The 23,741-nt window shown below is 36.8% G+C and overlaps 1 protein-coding gene across 3 annotated transcripts in view; it reads left to right on the top strand.

The window, feature by feature from the left end:
• Positions 1–845: 845 nt before the first annotated feature.
• SLC30A7 (solute carrier family 30 member 7) overlaps positions 846–23,741 on the top strand; it is a 28,413-nt gene continuing 5,517 nt past the window's right edge. The window contains exons 1-9 of one of the 3 annotated variants that reach the window (XM_026067314.1): positions 853–1,722; positions 3,361–3,448; positions 4,986–5,112; positions 6,059–6,214; positions 7,861–7,911; positions 9,311–9,446; positions 16,624–16,693; positions 21,359–21,449; positions 22,498–22,626. In XM_026067314.1, the coding sequence (XP_025923099.1) occupies positions 1,637–1,722; positions 3,361–3,448; positions 4,986–5,112; positions 6,059–6,214; positions 7,861–7,911; positions 9,311–9,446; positions 16,624–16,693; positions 21,359–21,449; positions 22,498–22,532 (840 nt within the window). In that variant the 5' untranslated portion in view covers positions 853–1,636 and the 3' untranslated portion in view covers positions 22,533–22,626. Of the gene's footprint in view, positions 1,723–3,360; positions 3,449–4,985; positions 5,113–6,058; positions 6,215–7,860; positions 7,912–9,310; positions 9,447–16,623; positions 16,694–17,372; positions 18,210–21,358; positions 21,450–22,497; positions 22,648–23,741 lie in introns of those variants that run through there. The other 2 variants (XM_026067315.1, XM_026067313.1) reach the window with 2 other exon arrangements.

Here is a 23,741-nt window from a genome sequence, read left to right on the forward strand (position 1 = left end):
GCCAAGTTGTTGTTCTTTCCTCCTGGATGAAGCTTGTAGGTCATAAAACGAAAAACCTTGATACAGCTCTGTGCTATTAGGAATATTATTGCTGCTTCCTTTGATTTAGCGAGTGTAGCTTCACCACACTGTATTAACACACACCTATGTAAGTAAGAATAACTTACAAATCTATTTGACAGTGTTACCTAAACAGATCTAAACATATTTAGGAGAGGCCTATTTATCTGAAAAGATAAATATTTAATTTCTGCATATTTAAGTGCTTAGTTATTCTTTTTTGTTTGTTTGTTAGGTTATAAATTCATGCCTTGGCTACTCAGAAAAGCTAACTGAAGAACTAAAAACCTGTTGTTATAAGAGCAAAATTAACAGAAGCTGAACATTCTCAGAAGCTCTTTTTCAGTTGGAGTGTTTTGAAATTGGCACCTATTTAATGCTAATTAAATAATTCTTATGTGTAAACTTTTGTGTTCCAAAATAGGTATTAGACTAAGCTTTCCTAGGATATCCCAGGTCTTTCATGTACTTTGAGGAAAAACAGGCTTTTTATCCTTGATATTAGAAAGATAAGTTTGGTCACAATGTATAAGGAAATTTCTATTCTGAAAAATACCCATGCACTAAAGGCATGTTTCTCAACGTATTTTCTCTGGCAACTGTCAGGATTTTGACTGCTTAGATCACTAGCATTGTTAATGAACTCCATTTTTGGAATATTGGAAACTTTTATCATCCAGTGATTTTGCTGAGATGCTGCCTTGATTTTTGAGCAGTATGTTGGGGCCCTAATATTTGGAGTCCTTGGGTGTATCCACAGCAACAATTCTGATTAATTTTTTTTTTTTCTGATGTTGATATTTTTGCCAGAAAGCAGAACCAGTAGAGCTGGTCTTGTGTCAAGAAAACTAGGTCTTATTCACTGTATCTATATAATAGATGACGATCTAAAAATCTGTGGGAAACAGCTTCATACAGATCATAAGTATTTGCTGTAAGAGGTGAAAAATACTTCTATGTCTGTAGCTGGGTGAACTAGATAAAGTTCTTTAGATGGTGTGTAATAAAAGTGGGGTTTGGTTTCTAAACAGTTTTCTGATTTGAGGAAGTAAACTGAATACAAGTTTATTTCTTTGATAGAATTTCCAAAATTCTTGAGAAGTTGCAGTAATCCTGTGTGCTTTGTATGGGAGCTCTGTAATAGAGAAAATGGTGATGAATGTGGCTTGTCCACCATCCCATGGTTACTAGGTGGTGAACAGAGGAACAATTATTCATGGTGTGTGGGTACATCTACCTAAGTGGCTTTGGTTTGTGTCCGTGGAATCCACTCCTGAAAAAGGTGTTCTAGGAGGATTTTTTTGCTAAGTGCTCTTCCTAAGCAACCTTCACTAAGCTGACAAAAGCAATTTTGTAGGCACACTTACATTGGTGATGCAGTGTGATTTTTTTTCTTTGGTGGTAGCAGAACCATGTCTGAAGATTAAGCTTAGAGACACTGTTTGCTCTGCTAGTGTGTAAAAGATGAAATGTTCTTTGTGCTTTTTTTTTCCCCCATACCTAACATATAGCTTCAGAACATAACTTTTTTTTCTGTTCTTTTTCCAGTTTAGGTCTAATATCAGATTCTTTTCATATGTTTTTTGACTGCACTGCTCTTTTGGCTGGATTAGCAGCTTCAGTTATTTCAAAGTGGAGGTCAAATGATGCTTTCTCATATGGGTAAGAAACTTCAGGCTGTTACCTTAATATATTTTAGTAAGCATATAGGTGGTTATTTCTCATTGTATGCACAAAAACCTTTTGCAGAACATGAAAAAACAATATTGAAAGTGTTTTTTAAGGTGAGTTATTTAAACTTTAAATGAAGGATGAGACGTTTAAACCTTTAAAGGTTTAGTGAGTATCCCTCTTAGAAATGATAAAAAATTAAAAGGATTGCTTTTGGGGAATAGGTTTATCACTTCTAAGAGCTCTGTGGTGATACTAGTGGAAACAAATTAAGTTGCGGACCAAAGGTTGCCCTGCGTTGTCATGTGTTCATGGCGCAGGGAAGTAAGAGCAACTGCATTGTGGGTTTGCCCTCAGAGCGCAGGAGGCTCAGGCTGCTGGTGCTCCATGCCTTCCTTGGAACAGACGGTTACCTAACTGCAAGGAGCTAAATCTCAGCGATGCTGCATCCAAGATTATAAGACATGCCTGTCAGAACCGGCAGAGTTYAACAGCTGTGGCTACTACTCAGAGCAATAACACAGCTGTGCTATCCTCAAGGCGAGATATGTCTTCCCATGGCGTCGGATTGCCCTTTATGCATATAGCTGCTGTAGGTTGCTGCATTCCCCATAGCATCGCTGACATGAGTGTCAGCATTCAGCTTCAGCTGTCTTGCCTAAGCATATGGTTTGAGACTAAAGCACTGTTTAATTAAGGTGGAAACTCTTGTGTGCCTAGGAATTAATTTAGGAAGAACTGGTTATACCATGAACTAGTTGCATTGAAGGCAGGCTCTATATTAATTAACTACTCTGCATTTAAACAGCTAGCATTCAATGTATTGGAGAACAGCCACAATTTCTTAAGTCTGGTATTTGCTACGCTGGAATTACATGTTGTTCTAACCTGACCTTTTTCGTTGGAAAAATTTAGTAGCTGAAATAATTAATTTTTATTTAACCTTTACTAATATTTTAAAAATCTTCATACTAAAGGGGGAACAAATTAATGTATCATTGTTAATATTTAACAAAACTTTACATCAATAGACTTGGATGTTTACATCCCACCCAGTTATCTTACTTTGTGGCTTCCAAATATAAGTTGGTAACATAAATTCCTGTAGAGATGTTCTTAAATGGGAAGATTTTAAAGTATTGAAAGTTTTCTTTCACCTAGATCATGTAGTGGCTGGGGAGGCAAGCTGAATGATCTTGCAGTTAGGTCTGTGGACTTAAAGAACTGTTCCACTAGACTGCTGGGTTGAGGAGGAGGATTGTTGTGAAGTAGTATCCTACTTGCTTAATTCTCTGTTCCTCCCTTGCTTTCCGTCCCCTTATTCTTTCAGTGTTTTATTACTGTTGCCTTCCAAAAGATCTCAAAGGTGCATCACTTACTACAACTATGAAAGCTGAGTAAAAGTCTGCTGTGGTAAAATTTCTGAAACTTCTACCAGAACTGAAACAGTGAATTTCATATACATTTCTCTAGTTTATATATTATGTCTTCATTTAAAAATTTCTTGTGTAATGCAAATGTTTGAGAACTAGAAGGAGATTGTACCCCAGTTTCTTAGGTCCACTTTCCATTTTCAGCATTTAAATAGCAGTGGTAATACCTAATATTATTCTTTTTTGTTTCTTGCAGGTATGTTCGGGCAGAAGTACTTGCTGGTTTTGTAAATGGTTTATTCCTCATCTTTACAGCATTCTTTATTTTTTCTGAAGGTGTTGAGGTATGTTAATGAGGTCAACTGCACTTGTTAATTGTCACATTTCTATGTGTAGTGTATGTTTAGTGGGAATAAAATTATTGCAAGGAAATGTTTTATATTCATAATTGGTTAAAAATCTGTGATCTGAACAGAAAGTAAGGCCATCTGAAATAGCAGTTTAATGTGACACACACAAAAAAAGCTTTTTTCGGAATATCTGTACAGCCCTTAAATAGTGTATTTTGATTGTGCATAAAGATTCTGTCAGATTTACCGTGTCCTCTTTTCAGCCAGTGTATTATTTCATAGAAAGATCTTTACTGCTCATTGTTAAAAGACACATGAGGCTAAGAAAGAAAAACCAAAACTAGTCATTCAGAGGAGAGAACTGTAATCATAAGAAATGGAAATATATTCTGTGAAGAAGTTGGACTAACTCATTAAAGAAAGAACAGCATTCTCTAAATTTTGAAGTCTGATATAAATGCAGAGTAGTAACAGTTTTAACTTTTGCCAGGGCACTTTTCTTGAATGTTTTTTTTATAAGATGATTCAGCTAATAATTTAGAGATTTAAAATTCAGGCATTGAGGTTGTCTGCACCTAAGTGTGACAGCGTAAAGTTGATAACTGATTCTGATCAGCTTGCATGAATGCTTTTACTTTTTAACGGGAGATATGTTATAAATTTTTTTAGACTTCAGGCTCAGAATAAGTTAGTTCTGATTTTTGGGCTAGTAGAGAGTTAGGAAGACCTTCAGGAACATGTCTTCTATGTAGATGAGGCTGTAAATACTTTAAAAACCAGTAGAAACTATAGAGTTCGTAGTGTCTCTGACATTTTCTTTGCTTTCTCCCAAAGTTTTTGAGTATAGATTTTAGGAGTTTAAAAGAACTGCTACAACTTGTTCTTGCTTTCATTACCTTCATCCCCTCACCCTTCTAAGAAGGTATGAGGGTGACTGAGCACTGGAACGGTTGCCCAGAGAGGTTGTGGAGTCTCCATCCTTGGAGACGTTCAAAAGCCACCTGGACAGGGTCCTGGGCAACATGATCTAGGTGACCCTGCTTGAGCCAGGGGGGTTGGACTTAGATGATCTCCAGAGGTCCCTTTCAGCTTCAACCCTTCTGTGATCCTGTGAAGAAAGGAAGAAAATAAAAAGCCTTCTAGACTCTTGCAAATTGTTTGGATGACTTGGGCAATCCATGTATTATAATGAACTTAAATGCTCTTCTATGGTGTTGAGCCATATCCCACAGCATAATGAAACTGATTATGGGCAAAGCTAGCTGTAATGCTATTGGATCATTTTACTCTACTTTCACAGCTTTAGTAAAACCAAAACTTCAGCTTCAGATAGTGTGAATCAGTCTGTGTACCATCTCAGAACTGGAAGTTTTGAGTAATTCCTAATTACTTCTTTATATAAGCCTGTTTGTATGAGAATGCTCCTGTATCTAAGCAGTTTTGTGCCACTGTTTCCTTTTTGTAGTGACTTTTAATAATTTGGGCTTGTAAAACTCTACATTTGCTTTTTCTTTATTTATTTATTTATTAGAGAGCGTTGGAGCCTCCTGATGTGCATCATGAGAGACTTCTTCCTGTTTCTATATTAGGATTCATCGTAAATCTTATAGGAATATTTGTTTTTCAACATGGAGGTCATGGACATTCACATGGTTCTGGTATGAGGCCTATAATTTTCAGTACAGTTTCCTTTCTTAGAAGTCGGTGTTCCAGGACCCTATTATCCTCCAATGACAGCCTCAATACTGGATTTTTTTTCTTTTTAGGGGAAAGCCAAGCAAAATGCATACATGACTTGTTGCAATCTTGACTTTTAATTTTTATTGCTAGCCCTGGTTCATCACTGCTCTACTTGTGTTAACACCTACTATCTGGAAGACTTAGATCTCTAGAGTCTGCTTTCTGGAACATGCACGCTTCTGCATCTTACTGGAAGAGAATGTCTTTTGGACAAAATTAAACTGGAGTTAGAGATAGTCTCTAGTGGAGATTTGACAAAACAGCATCTGGACCAAATTTTAAATATGGGATGGATAGTCAGTTTCAGGTGCTTCTAAACTTAGTGTCTTTTGAACTTTAAACACAGAATTTATTTGCCTAAATGTATATGGTAAACATTCTGATTTTTTTTTTTCCTGAAAAGCTATATGCATCTATTTCAGCATAATATATCAACTGTGACATAGACTAATGGATGAAAATAGTCCATGGGCTTTAGGCAGCAACTTAAACTTGATTTTTTTTATTTTTTTAGTGTTGGAACAGTAGCTATCTTCTAGTTTCTTAAAAGAGCTGTTCTTAATGCATTTGTATGAAATTTTGTGCACATTTTCTCCAGTTGTTTTAAAAGTCTAGCATAACTTATCTCAAAGGCAGGAATGTATAAAAGCATTTGACTTCTCAAATCAGGTAAATATTTTATACAGCTGCCCAGCATAGATTTAGGTTATAAACAGTTTGTGTTAATTTTATTCTAATAAACTTATGTAAATCATACCTTAAGATGACCTGAAGAATGAATAGGTTTTAAGTATCTTAAACAAATGTAAGCATGCTTTTATTCAACACTCAAATTCATATTCTGACAGTGATATTTGTTTATAGGGCATGAACACAGCCATTCTCTGTTTAATGGTGGTCTCAGCCATGGACATAGTCATGGAGGTCATGGTCACAGCCATGAACATAAACACAGCCATGGACACACTCATGATCATGACCATAGTCATGGACACTCTCATAGTCGGGATTATTGTCATGGTAAGTACCTAGTTAGTGGCATAGACCATCTTGACTCAATTTAAATTTGCTGCTACTGATTTTTCTGAACAGATGAGAAGCTGCTGGCAGCTTGTTGTAGTGAGCATATTTGGAAGTAATTTCACTAAATATAAGGTGCACTATGACAGTGCCATGTCTTGTGGTTTCTTTTGGTCAATGCTGTTTCTCTTGTGATCTGTGCAGTAAGTTCAGTGTTAGTTTTTAAAGGTTTTGTTTTACCTACATTTTTTCAAATGTTCACCTTAATGTGTGTAAGCAAAAGATAAAACAAATGTTTGTTACAGCAATATAATGAAATGAGTTATCAAGTGTTTTGTTTCTATTTCAGTTTTTGATTGAAATTAATAGATGAAGTTAAGCAGCTTTGCTAATGTTCTTGATTGGGATAATTTTACAGATCAAGAAATTAGGAAAGTTGAATGTGTAATTTCACTTTGGGGACTTAGGGATGTTGATGGTACTCAGTTTGTGAACTCAAATATAAGCTTTTCCCTGTCCTGTCCAGTTGTAATCTATTTCCAAGCTGGTTAAGATACAGAATACCTTTCTTGTAGCTATGCTTAAATCTTTTCTATAATGGCAAACAATGTATGAAGAGACATGCCCATGAAATATGATAGGTAATCCTCACCATGGGGGAAGAGGCAATGTGGTTGCTACTTTTGTGAAACAATATAAATGAAAGAATTATTGTAGTACAGAGTTGACCATCCTTCCTGACTAAGCCGTAAACCAAAGTCTGATATGACTGAGAATGGGTGCGTTCAGAGGGGATAGAGTGGTAATTTGCAGACAGGAGGTGACAAAGAGAATAAAAACATTTTCTTGGCTTGCCACTTCCTTGGTATTTTTAGTAGAAAACTGCTGCTTGTTTTCCAAGTGTTCTCCTGAAGGCGGTTGGAAAACAGGAGCATCCCCCCTCCTGCCTCTTCCTTGCTCTCCACCTCCTCCCCCCTTCCCCAACTTGACTGTTATAACCTCATTCCTGTGGAACAGAAGATATATCTGCTTTGTGCACTTCAAAAAACAAATATGAGTGCACTTTTGTATAAATTAAGTATTATATATCCTCAGTAGAAGTCATTCACTATCCTTTAACAACGCCTCCCACCCCCCCATATGTGTTCCATAGAGGCGTTAATGTGCATGGATGGGAGAATTTTTTTGACTTAGTTTTACCTTCTCCATGTCTTGTCCCCATTATTTTACATTAGGTATGAATGCTTCCTGAAGTGCATTATTGCTGTGTAGGAAATTCATTTGACCTCATTCTTCCTTCTTGCATGTTTATATGGCTTGTGTTCTTGAGGTGCCTTCTTTTGCTAAATATTTGAAAGCTTTTTATGTCTTAAACTGTGTTCATTAGAAAACTGTTTATCTGCTTTATATATATGTGTGTGTGTATTTACCATTGTATAACATGGTATTGTCTTTAAAAACCTGTGTTTTAAGACTTTTAACCTAATTGTTGCATTGAAAACTCTAGATTAGTTTGGGTTTTTAATAGTTGGAGCAAACTAATCATTGTGAGTAGCTTGTCAGTTCAAAGAAATTTCAGAAAGGTAACAAAACATATCACTTGAGAGACGATGTGTAGCTTAATATGCCAATAATTGTCTTCACAGATGACCATTCTCTTGAAGGGACGACTGGATCCAGCAAACAGATTTTACAAGGTATGATAAAAGGAATGGTAGTTTATTAGTTTTCATTACGCATCTGTTTTCCAGATAAGTGCCATCTTTTTCTTAGAGATAGTTTGTGAAGTCCTTCCTACCTATGAACAGACCAGTGCCATATCCTGTGCATGACTAGGTGTTGACATGTTCCCTGAAGTCTAAATATAATGCTATGTCAACACAGTTTAAAAAGGAGATCCCAAAAGCTGGGATTCAGTTTGTTGCCAACACTGAAAAATTAACGTAATAGAAGTGTAGAAGAGTGGTTAAAAGCAGAAATTTAAGGTATCTAGTCACAACATATGCTCTGGAAGTTAAGAAACTCTGTTATAGAATGTATTTGAAAAATACAGGTCAATATAATCACTGAAGGTCAACTGAGCTTAAAACTTACATTTCATAAAACTATTCCACTTGGTTTAGACAAGATGATCTCTGTAATCTCTCTATGAAAATTGGAGGCCATGATCTCCTGAGCAGTAGTATAAATAAATTACTGATGATTTAGATGTCGGTTTTGAGCTTGATTCCCCTCCTTCCCTCCCCCCCCCCAAGATGTTCAAAAGTTCATGGGGGAGAAATGTACAGTGGAAGAAGTAGTAATTATTTGACATACCCAAATGTCCATGCTGTTTCATCTCTTGTTGGATGCTTTTCTGGATTAGAGGTTATACTTCGCCTCTTGTTTGTAGTCCTTGCAAGGGAGCATTTTCAACCTCTTTCAGTATTTATACTATCTATATTCTGTGTATATGTACTCAGTACTTTAATAATAGATATGAAAAGACTGACTTTCAAACTGAAGGCATATTTTAACCAAAGCATATCAAAATTACAGAAAATTGAGTCTTTCTATTTTAACTTTTCAATATAGGCTTATTAGAAAAATCAGTGAAGAGTTGATTTATAGTTGTGAGTTATTTTCCTGTGTCTGAAAAACTGTATTCAGAAAGCTGTTTCTGAATGGCTGTTCCTGTCACTGCCAGCAGGGAGCTCCAAAAGCTAAACTTTGGCTAGCTGCAAAATGCTTCTTTTCAAGTCTTTTAACCTAATGTGTTGTTTTTCAAGATCAGTTTGTCTCTGCTGTAATATGGCTGGATATCGAATGAAAATTTTTAATTTCATCTGTTAACAACTACTTAAGTTGATAGCAATGCCATGAAATATCTCTTAATGCTAATTTCAGAAAATAATATAAATTCTTAAATGCTTTATATTTTAAGGATGCGTTGAAATCCTGTCATCACTTTCTGTATATTTGAACAAAAATTGATCAAGAATTTAACAAGCATAAATCATATTACAGTTCTTGCAACTCCTCTCCTCAAACTGTCCTTGAAATATTTCCGTTTACATTAAGAATACCAAGTTGTATTGATACTTAATCTCTTAACAGGTGTATTTCTACACATTGTTGCGGACACGCTTGGAAGTATTGGTGTAATCATATCTGCTATACTGATGCAGAACTATGGTCTAATGATAGCAGATCCTATTTGTTCAATGCTGATAGCACTACTCATAGGTGTAAGGTAAGCACTGATATCAGTGATATTCGGTAGTATGTTTTGATGCTGGTTACAATAGCACAAATCGCAGCTCAGAACAGGTCTATCCACTTAAAAAGTGCGGTTACACTAATGCTTCACAATGTCTTCTTTTCTTCCAAGAGTGATGTTTCCTCTACTCTGTACAGCTGTTCTGGTGTGTTCTCACTTGAGTCATCCTGCTCTTCCTTTTCTACATTTTAGTCCTGTTGGCATAATACTACAAAAATGTCTTTCAGGTTCAGGCTGTAGAAAGTTTCCTCTGTGTACATAGCACATGCTTACGTAAACCGATGTACTGTATTGGTAAATGGAGCAGAATGGCTTCAGTGCAGCAGAGTCGAGCCTGCTGGCACAGGATGTACCCTTGTCTGTCCTTGTTGAATCAAGACTGTTCTATTTTTTTTGGAGAGAACCGTTTCTTCCTTTGTATTTATGTTCTGAGCCATCCCAATTCCTTTTAAGATCTGTTGGAAATGCTTCAGATAGTTGTGTGCTTTCCCTGGTGTTGCTTACCAGGATCACTGTAAATGTGAAACTATTTGGATTGGATTAGACAAGCAAACATTTCATTCAGCGATGCCGTGACTGAGGCTTTTCTGGCAACGGCTTCAATGGTGGTAGAGGGCAGAGTGCCACAACTTCAGTTACAAACTAGCAGCTGAACACCTTTCTCTCTTTTAACAATGGCGAATGTCATCTGAATAATTGTGGCCACGTTGTGTTTATACCATATATGGCACGTTTATACCATATGCATGGCAGCTTTCGCAGAGTTATTGATGTGAATCTCCCTGTTTATCAGAGTTGGGCAGCTTGCTTCAAGCACTAGAGAATGCCCACAGAAATCTGTGCTAGAGGTCACTGGTAAATTATCACTTTCATATAAACTCAATATGTTGATTTAAACATCCTGTAATGAAATTTCATAAAGGACAAATTATTAACAAACAAATTTTATTAATGAAATCTTCAAAAATGGAAAATAAAATGTGCAGGTTAACCGTGGGGAAAGAAGCTATTGCTGACGTAATAGGTGAGGAGAAGACTGATTTCTGTACACTTCATATTTTAAAGGTCCAGCTTTGTGTACAGTAGAGCACACACAGAGTTGAAAATACCATGTGAATGAGAATGTCATTTCTTTGTGTTTTTTCTTCCATACATACAGAGGTTGGAAGAAGGCTATAGCTTCTATAGTAGGATTTTTACAGTAAAGCTAATCATAGGTCTCCCAGCGTAGTTAGGATGGACTTCCGAGATCTGTGTTCTATGCCAAAGAGGCTAGGGAATGCCAGTTTGATGTGTCCTTTGACCTGATCACAGACCCTAATGCTTAGCTCTCCCTATAACATTATTTTGTTTGTCCAGGATCACTGTAAATGATCTCTAGGATCATTATGATAACTCTGAGTGCAGTCATTTGCATTTCAGTTAGCAGAGGCAAGTTCATATTTCTTTCACACTGGCACATCCTGGCATAGCAGTGCTGCAAAGGCTAATTGCAGGGTTTTTTTTTAAAAAACAGTACAGCTGTTTTACACTTAACTTCTGGTGACTTTGCTTGAGGTATACCTTAAACAAGATGAGATGACTGCAATTTCAGATAGATATTCTTTGAGAGTTTGGGTCCCCCTTTGTGTTGTTTTACTTTAATAATATTTATTTACACTTTTGGATGCGAGACCATTGTTTATTGTACCTTATTCCTCATTACCATGTGTATGTAATGTGCTGTTCTAGAATTAACCCAAAAGGCTTTTCAGATTTTCCTTCAAGATGCTCTTTTGTTTTAACAGGGGCACAACTAATGATAGGATATATAACAGGTTTAGATAATTTTTGAAAAAATTAGGGCAAACCTAACTTCTGAGAGAGAAGATTACACTGAAATTTTGTGATATGTGCTTGCAAGCAAACATTAAACTGGTATTTGCAAGAGCTGTATCTAGCTCTGATTTTTTTTTTTAATTAATGTTTGTTGTTGTTCAGTATCTAGTACAGCGATTCCTCGCTGCATTTGTGGGCCTTTCTGCAGCTTCAATAAATGACTTTTTGGGGGGATTTGTTTCTTTCTCCAGTAGGTTTGGTTTTAAATTAAACAGTTATCTACTGTTTAGGAAGAGTGTTTATCAGTGTTACTTGGGCAGAGCAGCCAGTCAAGGATTTGATGTAACCCACTCATCCGGAAAATCTCCCTCTTACTAGCTAAACCAACTTTGACAAAGTGGGGTGGGAGCACATGTGTGCCCCCAGATGTGGAAACATGCACATTTGTTTAAAGATCAGGATCTGTTCTTTGTGGCTGTAATAAAACAAACACATTTTTGAGCCAAAGAGATGCAAAAACCAGTCCAATAAAGTTCTTATCCAAAAGTCTTAATGCTGTCTGGGGATTTCCCCTGACTTGGAACCATAAAGATTTGCTTGTTTGATTCAAGTAGGGTTGAGTTAAAAGCCCCAAGGTGCTTTCTCTCCCTACAAAAGTGCTTTAGCTGATTCATTTAAAACTGAAAAGTATTACATTTTATCACTGATCTCCCAGAGCTGTCTTGCACAACTCCATGTTTTAAGTATATGAAGTTGTCCATTTCCATTTTAGTTGCCTACTTAAACCTCTGGTTCTATATTTAATGTGTGAGTTATTAACTGAACTAGAGAGGCGATATTGTCCTCACTACTGCTGTTGATGTTACCATCAGCTGCTGGTGAAAGCAAAACCTTGAGCTTGGATCCTCCTCTATGTCTTTGAGTACCCTGAAGCGTTGAAGTCAGTCAGCTGGAACTTCGGGATCTGTACAGGAATGCTTGTGTCCTTGGCTGCCAACTTGTTATTTGGAGGGGAGACCTCTTTCTTAGGAGAGTGTCAGGTTTTTGTGTTGACAGGTAGATGTTTCTCCTTGTGCTGGTTGCAATGCTAATTTTATCTCCCTTGACTACTCTTTGGAGGGTGTTGGTTACCTGAGAGCTAACTGGAGCAGATTTTACTATCCAACTCCAGTCTGTTGTATTGGAATGAGAGAGAGAATTCTGTTTTGGGGCGCTCATACTGGCCTTCTGTCACTTGTTCTCATATGTCAAATTACCATATTGGATTAAGACCTGTCTAAAATACAGATGCTTTTCTATCATCAGGAAATATCTTAGGAAGCAAATTATGAATACAGCAGATGGCTATATGAGTGCAGTTCTGAAATCATGGTAGGAGAGTTGTCCAGACTTGAATCCTTTCTGTTAATTTTTAGATAACGAGGATAAACTATTCTGAATGTTATAATTTAGAAAACCTACTGGTTGTACATGAAATAAAGCATGTATTGAGCAAACGATTTTCATAAAGTTGAAAATTCCCAATAAAGTATGAGCTAGGGAATGAGTTTTTACTGATGTTGATTGAGGACTTTCTGCTCTAAGGGAAGAATGGTAAGAGAAATTTAGGTTATAGTACCACTTTGGATGTGTGTTTAGTCTAAATACTTAGTAGGTTTCCCAGTTTGCTTAGAGATGAATGAGGGCAGAGCTGTAGCTAGAAACCAGAGGCCAGAGTTGTCTTTGGACAAACAGCATTCTGGTAAAACAGTATCATAAGAAGTGAAAGAAGTCTTTGGACTCGTAACTTTTTTTAAAAAGTTGTTTTCAAAATTAGCTGAATGTTCTGCAACTCTGTCACTGTTGCGATTTGGAAAGATCATACTGCTGCAGTATGGTAGGTGTTAGTGGAAGTATGTTTTCAGATGTACCTTTGATTTTTTTTCAGTGAAAATAGTTTTATTTTCTTATGCTAATCTTTAAACATATGTATTAAAAGGAGGAATTCTTGTGGTAGTAGGTGCAGGAGCAGCAAAGATAATGGCGTGAAAGCATTTGGGTTTATGGGTTTGAGACTGGTGAGAACCCGTTTTGTCTTTTTAGCCAGTTACACTGGTGTGTTTGTCATAGGAAGAGCTAAGTAATGCAGTGTAGCTGATTGTATAACGAAGTCACAGCTTTTGTGTCTTGTAAAGGTACTGTGATGCAATGGTACAAAGTAATTGAGAGAAGTATGTAATTACGTTCAAATGGAAGAATAACAAATGCATCCACATAGTTAAATTTGGTATACGTTACTGGATGTAGGATGGTATTTATGAAATCATATGATATTTTGCTCGTGCCTTCTTGAAATAAGCAAGTGAATAGAGTGAGCTAACAAAACTGTCACCAAGAATTTCCAAGTTCTGAACTTCTTAGCTGCTTCATTAACTGGGTATGTTTTAACATTTTCTTAAAGTCAGAAATAATTATCTCACTGAGCTTTATCTCAAGCTTTACAAAATGAAAGACAATGCAATTCAGTCTCATAATTTTCCTAAAAATGATGATGAGGTGTAGGTTAAATTAAAAATATATACCAGGAAATCTGCAATAGTATTTTACACTTTGCATGTCCAAGCAAATATTTAAGCAAAATATGGATATGAAGAATGGACTTACCTTTTTAAATGTACTTTAAGAGGATCAGGTAACTGTCACAGTTTACTTCTGATATTGCAATAAGCTGTGTTTTAGTTGAATGCCTGATAATATTGTGTTGAGAAGATTATTAGATTTTAAATATAAAATGCTTAAATTTTAGGAATGTGCATAGGACATTTTGCATAATCCAGATGTGTCTGGTAAAAGTGTAAACTGTATGGAGTTTGTTTAATTAAACTACAATAGTAGTGCTTTTGACACCCCATTTATAGTTAAATTTTGAGATAAAAAGCTGAAGACGATGATAGTGATAATGTCTTTTGAGGCACATGAGACTGAAGGGCTTTTTAATAGCTTGCTTTTTAGCAAGAAACTTCAAGAAAATAAGGTGAAAAACAAAAGTCAAACTAAGATATTGAGAAGAAAACTGTGTAACTGGTGAATTGGTGTTTGAAACTTAGCACATTTTTAATAGATTGAGGTTGTAGTGAAGGTTATTGTTTGCTTTTTTTGGCCAAGCAAAATGTACATGTGACACTTAATCTGCTAGAGATTTGGCTTCAAAAATGTGTCCTCTAAGTTACTGCTTAATGGTCGGTTTAGCTTGATTTATAGAAAGTGTGGTACATAGGTAGGTGGGAGGTTTGACCCAGGGGTTTTTTTGCTGTCTCCCTTCTGGGATACCTGTGTATCCAAAGAGAGGGGATAGCGGCAGAACACAACCCCTTTTTCCTTTCTTGGAACTGTGTAGGAGGCCAGGAGGATAGCTAACCGATTGCATGCAAGTGCGGAGGGGAAATGATGTTCTCACTGAATGTTGATCTTAATCCAGAGCTGTTCATATATAGGTGAAATAACTGTTTTTTCATTTTATGCTTGAGTGTCTACTTTCTTCAATGTAGGGCAGTCCTCTAACTTGATTACTGGAGTCATGCCTGCTCTGTTAGTGGGTCTTCTGCTCTGCTCAGTTCTCTGAAATGACGGCAACACTTCCCGAAAGAAATCACAAAAACATCTCTATAGGATGACTAAAGAACTTCTCACTTACAATATAGAGAAAGCTGTGCAGCATCTAATTTGTGACCTGTTCGGTCATGTGCAGATGCACACACAGTTGAACTACGCCTCTTCAGAGAAACGAAGCAGTGCTTTGAATTCAGATAGTTGAGCCCTCCTGTAGGCAACAGCTCTAATTTGTATAAATTGTCAGCTGCTGACGTGGTTGGCTCTGTGTTGCTCCTGTAATCTTTCACTAAGGCTGCTCCAAGGCCACATACTCTCTGCCTGACTCCTCTTGACTTAGCATAGGATGTTCTGGATACGCAATAGAAATCCGGTGTGGGATTCTGCTGCGGTTATGTTTTCACTGAGAAACAAATACAATTTTTTAAGTTTAGTGGAGCAGAACTTGAATAGTTCTTACTATAGTGTAGTGAGGTAAGATCAGCACTTCCCTTTAGTTGACCATGACTGTCTACATCCCAGTAAAAACTTGTCTTCACTGGGTTTATACAAAAATACCGTTAAAACCTATTAAATATCATGCTTTAAAATTCATCTTTTTGGAGGAAAGAAAAATAGCCCAAATGTTACTGTTTTGATAGGGAGAAGCAAAGGCATGAAATCAGGTATTTTTCACTTTGTAAACTTCATTATTGTGTTACTTGTTGAAGAAAGTTGCTTTTTCTCCATTTATTTATTTATCTATTGAGTTCTGACAAGCAGAGAGCTTGGTAGCTTGTGGTTTCTCAATTGGAGGGCTATCTCCTGTAGTCTTTTAAAATCTCTGCATCATAAATCCATGGGCAGCTCTGAGGGCTGAGGCTGATGTGGTAGCGTTCTTTGGGAGCTCTTGAGCACTCCCAGATGCTCCACCGTATCTGGTGAATAGCTGATGAATCTGTTTTCTTTTATTACTTTTTATACTGTCTCATGGAAGTGTCTGTTTAGTTTAAAAATGTAAATAGGACATGTTTAATAGACAAGGCTGTTCTTAAATGCTTAATCATCATTTTATTTGAAGTCAAGTCTTTAAAAAAAAAAAAGTCACTCTTTTCAGGTTTTCTCCAAGATATTTTTTCATAATGTAATCTGCTTGAGTCAATAAACAATTACCCAAGTCTCTAACTGCTTTAAATATTTAAAACTAAATGTTTATTTCTTTTAGGTAGAAATATTCCAAAATATTGAAGCAATTTTAGTATTTCAATCAACTATGTGAAATTAATCATCAAGCAAAAACCACGACTCCAGTATAAAGCAAGAAGTTTGTCAGAAACCACTCTTAAAGCCACATGTTTCTAGAAAGGCACTGTAGACTAAATATGATACTCGATTGGGTAGAGCATGTAGATTGCATGCTGGTGGTCAAAGAAATGAAGCAATTAACTTCAGTCATTTAGTGAAGTAGTTTTCTTGGGTTACATCATTTCTACATAAAGCCTAGAGCTGCTTTAGCCTGATGTAATGCAAAAGAGCTTTAGGGGAGAACAAACCTGTAGCATTTGTGGCGTAGAAGTATGAAAATTGATGTTGTTTATAAGTTAATGCTTTGTTTGACGTGCAATTTTAAGCAGATTATCCTAACTTTTAAATGAAGTGCTGCATTGGCTAAGGTTCAGAAGGAACTCCCCTGAACTAGCGTGTTTGTAGCTGGACTTGTTTTGAGCTGTCGTTGTTAAATGGCATGTGCTACCTTTATTTACAGGGGACTGGTACCTGCCAGCCTCGATGGAGGATCAGAACCCTGTTTTGCTAAGAATATGTCCATTGAAAAGGTGATTTGTGCCTCAGACAGTTTCCTCATGAGGAAATAAGATACTCAACCTGATAATTCATGCATTAACTGCCAACTGTGTTGTCTTTACTGAGATTTTTTTCCCATGGGGGTAATTTAACTTCTCTGAATTTTCATGTCAGCTCTCTATTGCCACTCAGAAAATGGTGTAGCTGTAACAAGTGCTATTTTCATTTGAGTAAAAGAATAAGGTGCATTTCCTTGATGACTGAGGTTGTTCCAATCACAAATAAAGGCGCATGTTCCTTATCAGCTCGGTACATGGCTATGTAAGAATCGGTGCTAATGTTAAAATGGTAGAGTCAAAGGTGCTCCTAGCCTGTAGTTAGCTTTCATTCCAAAGTCAAAATCTCCCTACAAAAAAAAATAAATCAGATAACGAAAGGTACTGTCATTATTACTAGTATTATCAGTATTACTGTAGTATTAGTACTGCATAATTATGAAAACAGATCATGTAAAATTGGAAAAGTAAATATTAAACTTTTCAGTTGTATTCCTTGTCCTGAGGAAAGCCTCCATTTTGCTTAAAATTGCCATGGCCTAATGGATTTTTTTTATAAAACTTAAAAGTTTTGAAATAGGTTGACATTCTTGGCACTGCAGATGTGGGTGGAGGCTAGAAATGTATGATTTTGAAATCTCGCTTTACATTTTAGACTACAGTACTTGAAGGAAGAACCATAGTTGGCCTCAAGTCCTAGCGGGGTTTGTTTACCTTCCACAAGATCTATTACAAGTATCCTTTATTTTTCATAGGCCTGACAGCAATAAATGAATTTCCTGTTTGTGATCTGACTACAATGATTATGTAAAGGGTCTTTATCCCTGTGCTTTTTTCAGTTTTGCTGTCTAAAATTATGCCAATGCCAGACAATATTGCTGTCTATAACTACATCAACAGTGGCATAAACGGTAATGGACTGAAGTGGGTATGAGTCTGCTATCTGAATGTGATACAATTTGGTTGTGATTCTAATACTTTCATACATATAGTGTTTGGGTTTGACTGTTAATCAAGCCATATGTAGTAGCTGCAAACTGGACTCATCAGATTCACATCAGTGGATTTTACCTGTTTCAATGCCTTCATTTCCTCTGTAACAGTGTATGTGAAAGTGTAACGTGCTTTCTTGCTGCTAACCCCTTTTGCGCCCACTAGCCATTTTTACTATTATTGCTTTTTGTAGAGGATATGGATATGTTAACATCCTGTATCTTGCTGTAGGTTAGTTCCTCTTTCAAATCCCATTGCCCTGTGTAATACTGTGATACAGTAGGTTTTGGTGATCGGAACCAGTTGAAAAATTTTACCTGCTTTAATAGCAAAACTAATGGAGTGCTTATGCATGGAAAAAACCCTCAGTGAGAATTCTGCGTTATTTATTTTCCTTAATAGTCTTTTTGTAATTAAAAAATAAAATAAGGGGAAGTATCAGTGCAATAGTTAGTGCAAAATACACGTGCTTGTATCTGCAGCACTGACTAATCAAAAAAAAAAAAAAAAAAAAAAAAAAAAAAAAAAAGGAAAGCTTGGTCAAACTCTAACCCCATTTTCAGCCTGCTTGGTAGTATCATCTTTCCTAGTGGTTTCTTTTTCAGTCACATGAGATGCAACTAATATTCCTAGTGCTTCCTGATGATTAAGAGATACTGGTTTTCAGTTTGTGTTTGGAATGAAAAGTGAGCTTAGTTCTTGAAACAATGGAAAATCAGAGATATCAGAAAACTCTGGATTCTATAATTTGTCATGTTAGTTTGGCTTACCCTAAAAGACTACCTAATATGAAAAAATGTCCCTTGGGGTGTAGAGATGTATGCATGGGCTTATGTACTCTTGTAGAATTTGTGAGGTCATATCACATCGCTGCCGCTGTCCTTTGGTCTTTGCAGCTTTACAAAAGGTAAATTCATAGTTGAACACTGTGCCCGAGAAGATGGGACCTGGGATATGCTTCAGCATTCATCTGCAGTGTCAAGCCACTTCCTGACTTAGCTGTATTATTTGGACTCTTAAGATGTTACTGTTCCAGTTAAACACCATGGTTTTGGGTTTCTTGTTAAGTCTGGATAAAAATTGTAATTTGTGGAACATTATTGCCAAATATTTGTACGGGAGGTTTCTCTTAAAGCCTTAGTATGGAGCCCTTATAAAAAACAAATAGGAGAAATCTTGCCAGCAAGGAAACAAACTTTTAAACTGTACTGCCTCTCCTAGGAGTGGAATATCTCTCCTCATTCACTTTTTTATATTAGTTGAGTTTGCACTAATGGTTCCATCAGATTTTAAGTGCTGCTTAAAATTGAACACCATTGCCTGGCAAGAAGAGACAGTATTTGGTGCTTGCACACACCCTACCGATGGTGTAGACTCCACCTTGGAAGCCAGTTTCTTAAGGTAAAAGCTTTTCAGAATTAAGCAACTCTAAATTTAAAAACATCTTCAGCTGAGTAGCTCTCTAACAGGGTTGTAACTTCCCCTTTTCAGTGTGCACCCTGTTCCAGAATGAATCAACCAGTCTCACTGACCAAATCGGTTTTAGAATGGGCTAACATGCACCACTTGCTAGTTTTAGGTTTCTGTCGGTTCTCTCTCCAAATCTCCTGCTTGCCAATTCATTTCCATTAATTTTTTCAGATAACCTAAATATTTCATTCAGATCAGAAGTGTTTTGGTCAGACTTTTTTCGTGGATATTCTTCCCCACTTACTGGTATCTTTCAATAGAAAAAGAAGCTCTTCTATTCTCCATTTGTTCAGTCCTTTCCCTGGGAAAAAAATATGCAGCCTGCACGTGTATGTTTGAAGCTTTTGGATGCATATTGTTAGAGGGGCCTTGTTAAATTTATGGGGATAGTGTCACTATTCAAAGATCTGGTATTTAGTTTGCATCCTGAACTTGTGTGTTGGTCTTTCAAGGTTTTCATTAAAAGCAAGCCTGCATTTTAACTTGTTAGTTAAACTGAAATCAATTAAGCAATGGATTATTTGGCGCTCTAGCTTCCTTTACTGTAACGTTTGTGACACAGGTTATTTAGTGAGGGGGGGACCATTGATAAGAGCAGCTTCTTCCCTACACTTCTGTAATCCACTGTCTGTAGAATGTGACACCCCAGTAATGCTCACGTTAGGCAGGTGAGCAATTGGGGCATTGCTGCGTGTCCAGCTGTCTTGGTGACAGGTCCATCCAAGCATCCTCTGCCACCCCTAATTGCTCCTTCCTATTTCTGAGCTGATTGGCAGTAACAGTACAACTGTGTGAGGCACGTCGGGGAGTGCATCCGGCGGTGGACCAGCCTGGAAGAACAGGCGTGGGTGCAGAGAGGGCTGCTCTGAGGGTGGCCATTTCTCCAGACCAGCTGGTTGCGCAGGAGCCCTGCACTCGCTGCCCCACTGGGGATTAGCGCAGGGGTGAGCTGGGGCAGAGGCTGCATGAACTGGCACCGCTTCCGCGTACGCATGGAACGATACCGTTAAAGACGGAAGGGAATGGTTAGGTCATGCTCTTCACCATCACTGAGTATATAGTTGTTTTCTACAGTGCATACCCCATTGCTCCATGCGGTTTTAAATGAGACTTCGGCAGTTTCCTTTAACAAGCAGCCTAACTGATCTCTTACAAATTTTTTCTGGGTGACTTTTTTTTCTCTTTTTTTTTTTTAATCTCACTGCTCATGTACTCCAGCTGTGATGCCAGTATTGGATAGTGAAATTCAATTTACAGCTTCTGAAGTTTATCATTAGCTTTGCTGGAGAATGTACAATATGTACTTGAAACTAGATTGTTGTTTAACTTTCAATATTGGGCTACAGAATTTTAGCATCCTCCTGAAAATTATAGGATGCTGTACTGAACCAAACATGATACGCTAATCCTAAACAAAGTTCACCATACTGAATACTTAAAAGCACAAATTTTTAGTATTAGCTTCAGAGTATAGCCCTACTGGTCTCCTGTTTTTTCTTGTTTTGGGTTTTTTTTTAAGTAGTTTCATAAAAGTTCTTTTTTAGTTTGCTGATTAAACAAGACTGTGCAGCCAGGAGGGAACCTCTAATTGTTTCCAGATGTTTAATGCTTGAGCTTGGATGAGGCCCTACACTTAGTTCACTTCAAGAATATGCTAAGCTGTCTGTTTCTAACTAAATAACTTTGTTATAGCTGGACTGGTCCATACTAATTTTGTTTTATGATCTCCCCATTATTATCTTAGTTCATAAGAAAAATATGCCTTAAGCCAGACACAAAAGCAAAAACAGTTTCACTTGCATATTTTTATGATTGTTTGTGATTGGCGTTGAAGTAGGTTTTGCTTCTGAGCTATACTTACCAGCTGGCTTTGTCATGTAAGTTTTAAGACACTTAGAGGCTCCATCCCAAATCCCATAATTACATTGTTAATCTGTGATTGTCCACTGGTGGCCTCTGTGAGAAACCTGAGGGAGCAGTGTTCTTGCCTTTAGTAAGACACCATAGCAATTTTGTCAATCTTTTAATTTTCTGTAGCAGTTTTTCATAGCAACTTTATCTGTTTCTAGTGAAACAACTGAAGAAAAATTCTTCAAGAGCGCAAAGGAATGTTGTGTTACTGCTTATTCTGCATGTTTTGAAAATATGATAGTAACTAACTTCCTTATTTATTTCTAGTGTTGTTCCACTTTTAAAAGAATCCATTGGAATTTTGATGCAGCGAACTCCTCCTTCCCTGGAAAATGCTCTGCCTCAGTGCTATCAGAGGGTGAGCTCTTAGGCCATTTTTTTTGCTTAAAATCTAACTGCTGACTGATTGAGCCTCAGCTGTGTATTCTGAGGATGTTTTGCAATGTTTTGCCAGTAATGCCCATGAAACATGCCCATGATTGTACAAATGGAGATACCAGTTTGATTCTTATGTTTCTGAAGTCCTAAATTGTATGTATAGTTTCAGCTCAATTTGTGTCCTAAAACATGTTACATTGGTTTAGAAAAATAGATCCCAAAGCCTTTCCTTTCCAAGTACTTTGTGCCGATAAGTAGTGCGTAATGTTTTTGTTCTGTTTGCTCACGGTAGTTTTTGTCTCCCTCTYCTTAAAATCTCCTTCTGTCTTTATGAAAGTGAGGTGGCTTAACGCTGAAAGTCTGTATCAGACTATATAGGTTACCCTGGATTTGACGTCTCCCAGTATTTCTCTTTAACTTATCCATTATCGTGTCATGTTCTGAACAGTCGATGTGCCTTTGCGCGGTTAATAAAATGCATGTGTGGAGGAGTGCCATTGTTTCAGATTGCAACCGTCACGTGGAGGGTTTGCTAAAATGGGACAGAGGAAAAAAATGTTGTTGGGACAGACCTAAACCCTTGCCAAATATTTACAGAAATACAATATATTAGTATTCCTGTTAATAGTTAGAATGTCTAACAAAGTGTTTATGGGAAAATTCCTGACTAACCTCTGCATTTGCAAAAATTACTGTTTAAATTTGAGATGACATTCAATTAAGTAACTTTGTGTCTGTTCTCTCTTGGATAACTTTTCAGAAATGCACAGCAGATYTCAGTAAAATATATGTAGAATACAAATACAGCTAGATAAAGCTTCTATGTATATGTAATGATTTTGTATATTTTCATTTTCCTTACAACCACTGAGGCACTAATAAGGAATTTAAGTGAAATATCACAAATTCCATAGTGAACTAGTGGAAGTAAAAGGATACATCAGCTTCTAAAATGTTTTCTAGGAAAACACAGTACATATAAATGTTTTTTCAGAAATACATTTTTTCAAAAGTTGCTTGTCTTTCAGGTGCAGCAGCTGCAAGGAGTTTACAGTTTACATGATCCGCATTTCTGGACCCTCTGTACAGATGTTTACATAGGGACTCTGAAATTACTAGTAGCTCCTGATGCTGATGCAAGGTGGATTCTAAGCCAGACTCACAATATTTTTACTCAGGTATGTCTGTCGTCAGTGGAAATCACACACATGTCAAAGTGTGTATCACCTTTCTCATGATGTGACGTAACTCTGATTTAAAAAAAAAAAAAAAAAAAAGGAAGTGTTCCTGGTTTTGGTATAACTGTTGAAAAGTTTTTCTGCTGTGAGGAACAATTTCAAAAATCTTGTGTAGTGTAGGTAGAATTGTTGTACCTCTCTGCATGAGCTTTTGCCACTTACTGGAGATAACAGCTGTAGCTCTCTGAGGTGTATCAAATGAAGGTGAAGCCCTATATTGACCACTGAGAAACCAAGAAAATAGATGAGGATTCCCTGCAGGTAAAGTTTTTGACCACAGACTGGACCTACTTCTTTTTGTTCACTGTGCTGATGCTGTATTTGTCATTCATTGCTGTTCCCTAAGAAGCCACATTCTTTGCCTGTTTTGTGTTGCCTTTTAGTAACATCCATGCTGTGCTGGTCATTAGTCAACACTTAACCAGCAATTGTCATCTTTTATAAGACTGATGTATTCTCCTTTATTTTCTTACAAAACTTGAGTATCTTTATATAAAAAGACAGTGATGTATTTGACAGCATTTGAAACTGATATGAAATGTTGGAATTCTTGTGACCAACAGAAACCTTATTAGAAATTGATAGTTCTTGCCTAAAGAAGATCAAAAGGTCAAAGACTTCAGCCATTTCTTTCTGTTGCTTCCTTATATATTTAACAATTAAAAAATACAAAATTCACTTTGGCTACCTGTTCAGGTATAGGTACTGGATATGAATAGTCTACAAGCAAAATCTAGAATCTATTATACATGGTGATGATAAAACTAAGGAAGGCCATCTAAACCTTGTTTCCTACAACTTTTGAGGGGAGAAATGGTTTGATGCAGTTCACATGCCTAGAGGGTTACTGAAAGTTATTTTGGCATGTCATGTGAATTCACTGTAGCTATTCTTGTTTCCCGCTAAAAACTTAGAGTAGAATAGGTTCAAACCATAAATCCCATGTTACGTTCTTATGCTTTGCTCCATTTTAAACTGACAGCTCTTCAAGCAGATAAACTTTTACATTTGTGTAGCTTCATTTGTGACACTGT

The sequence above is a fragment of the Apteryx rowi genome, unplaced genomic scaffold (genome assembly GCF_003343035.1).
Source record: "Apteryx rowi isolate R43461 unplaced genomic scaffold, aptRow1 scaffold_258, whole genome shotgun sequence".
Classification (NCBI taxonomy): domain Eukaryota; kingdom Metazoa; phylum Chordata; class Aves; order Apterygiformes; family Apterygidae; genus Apteryx; species Apteryx rowi.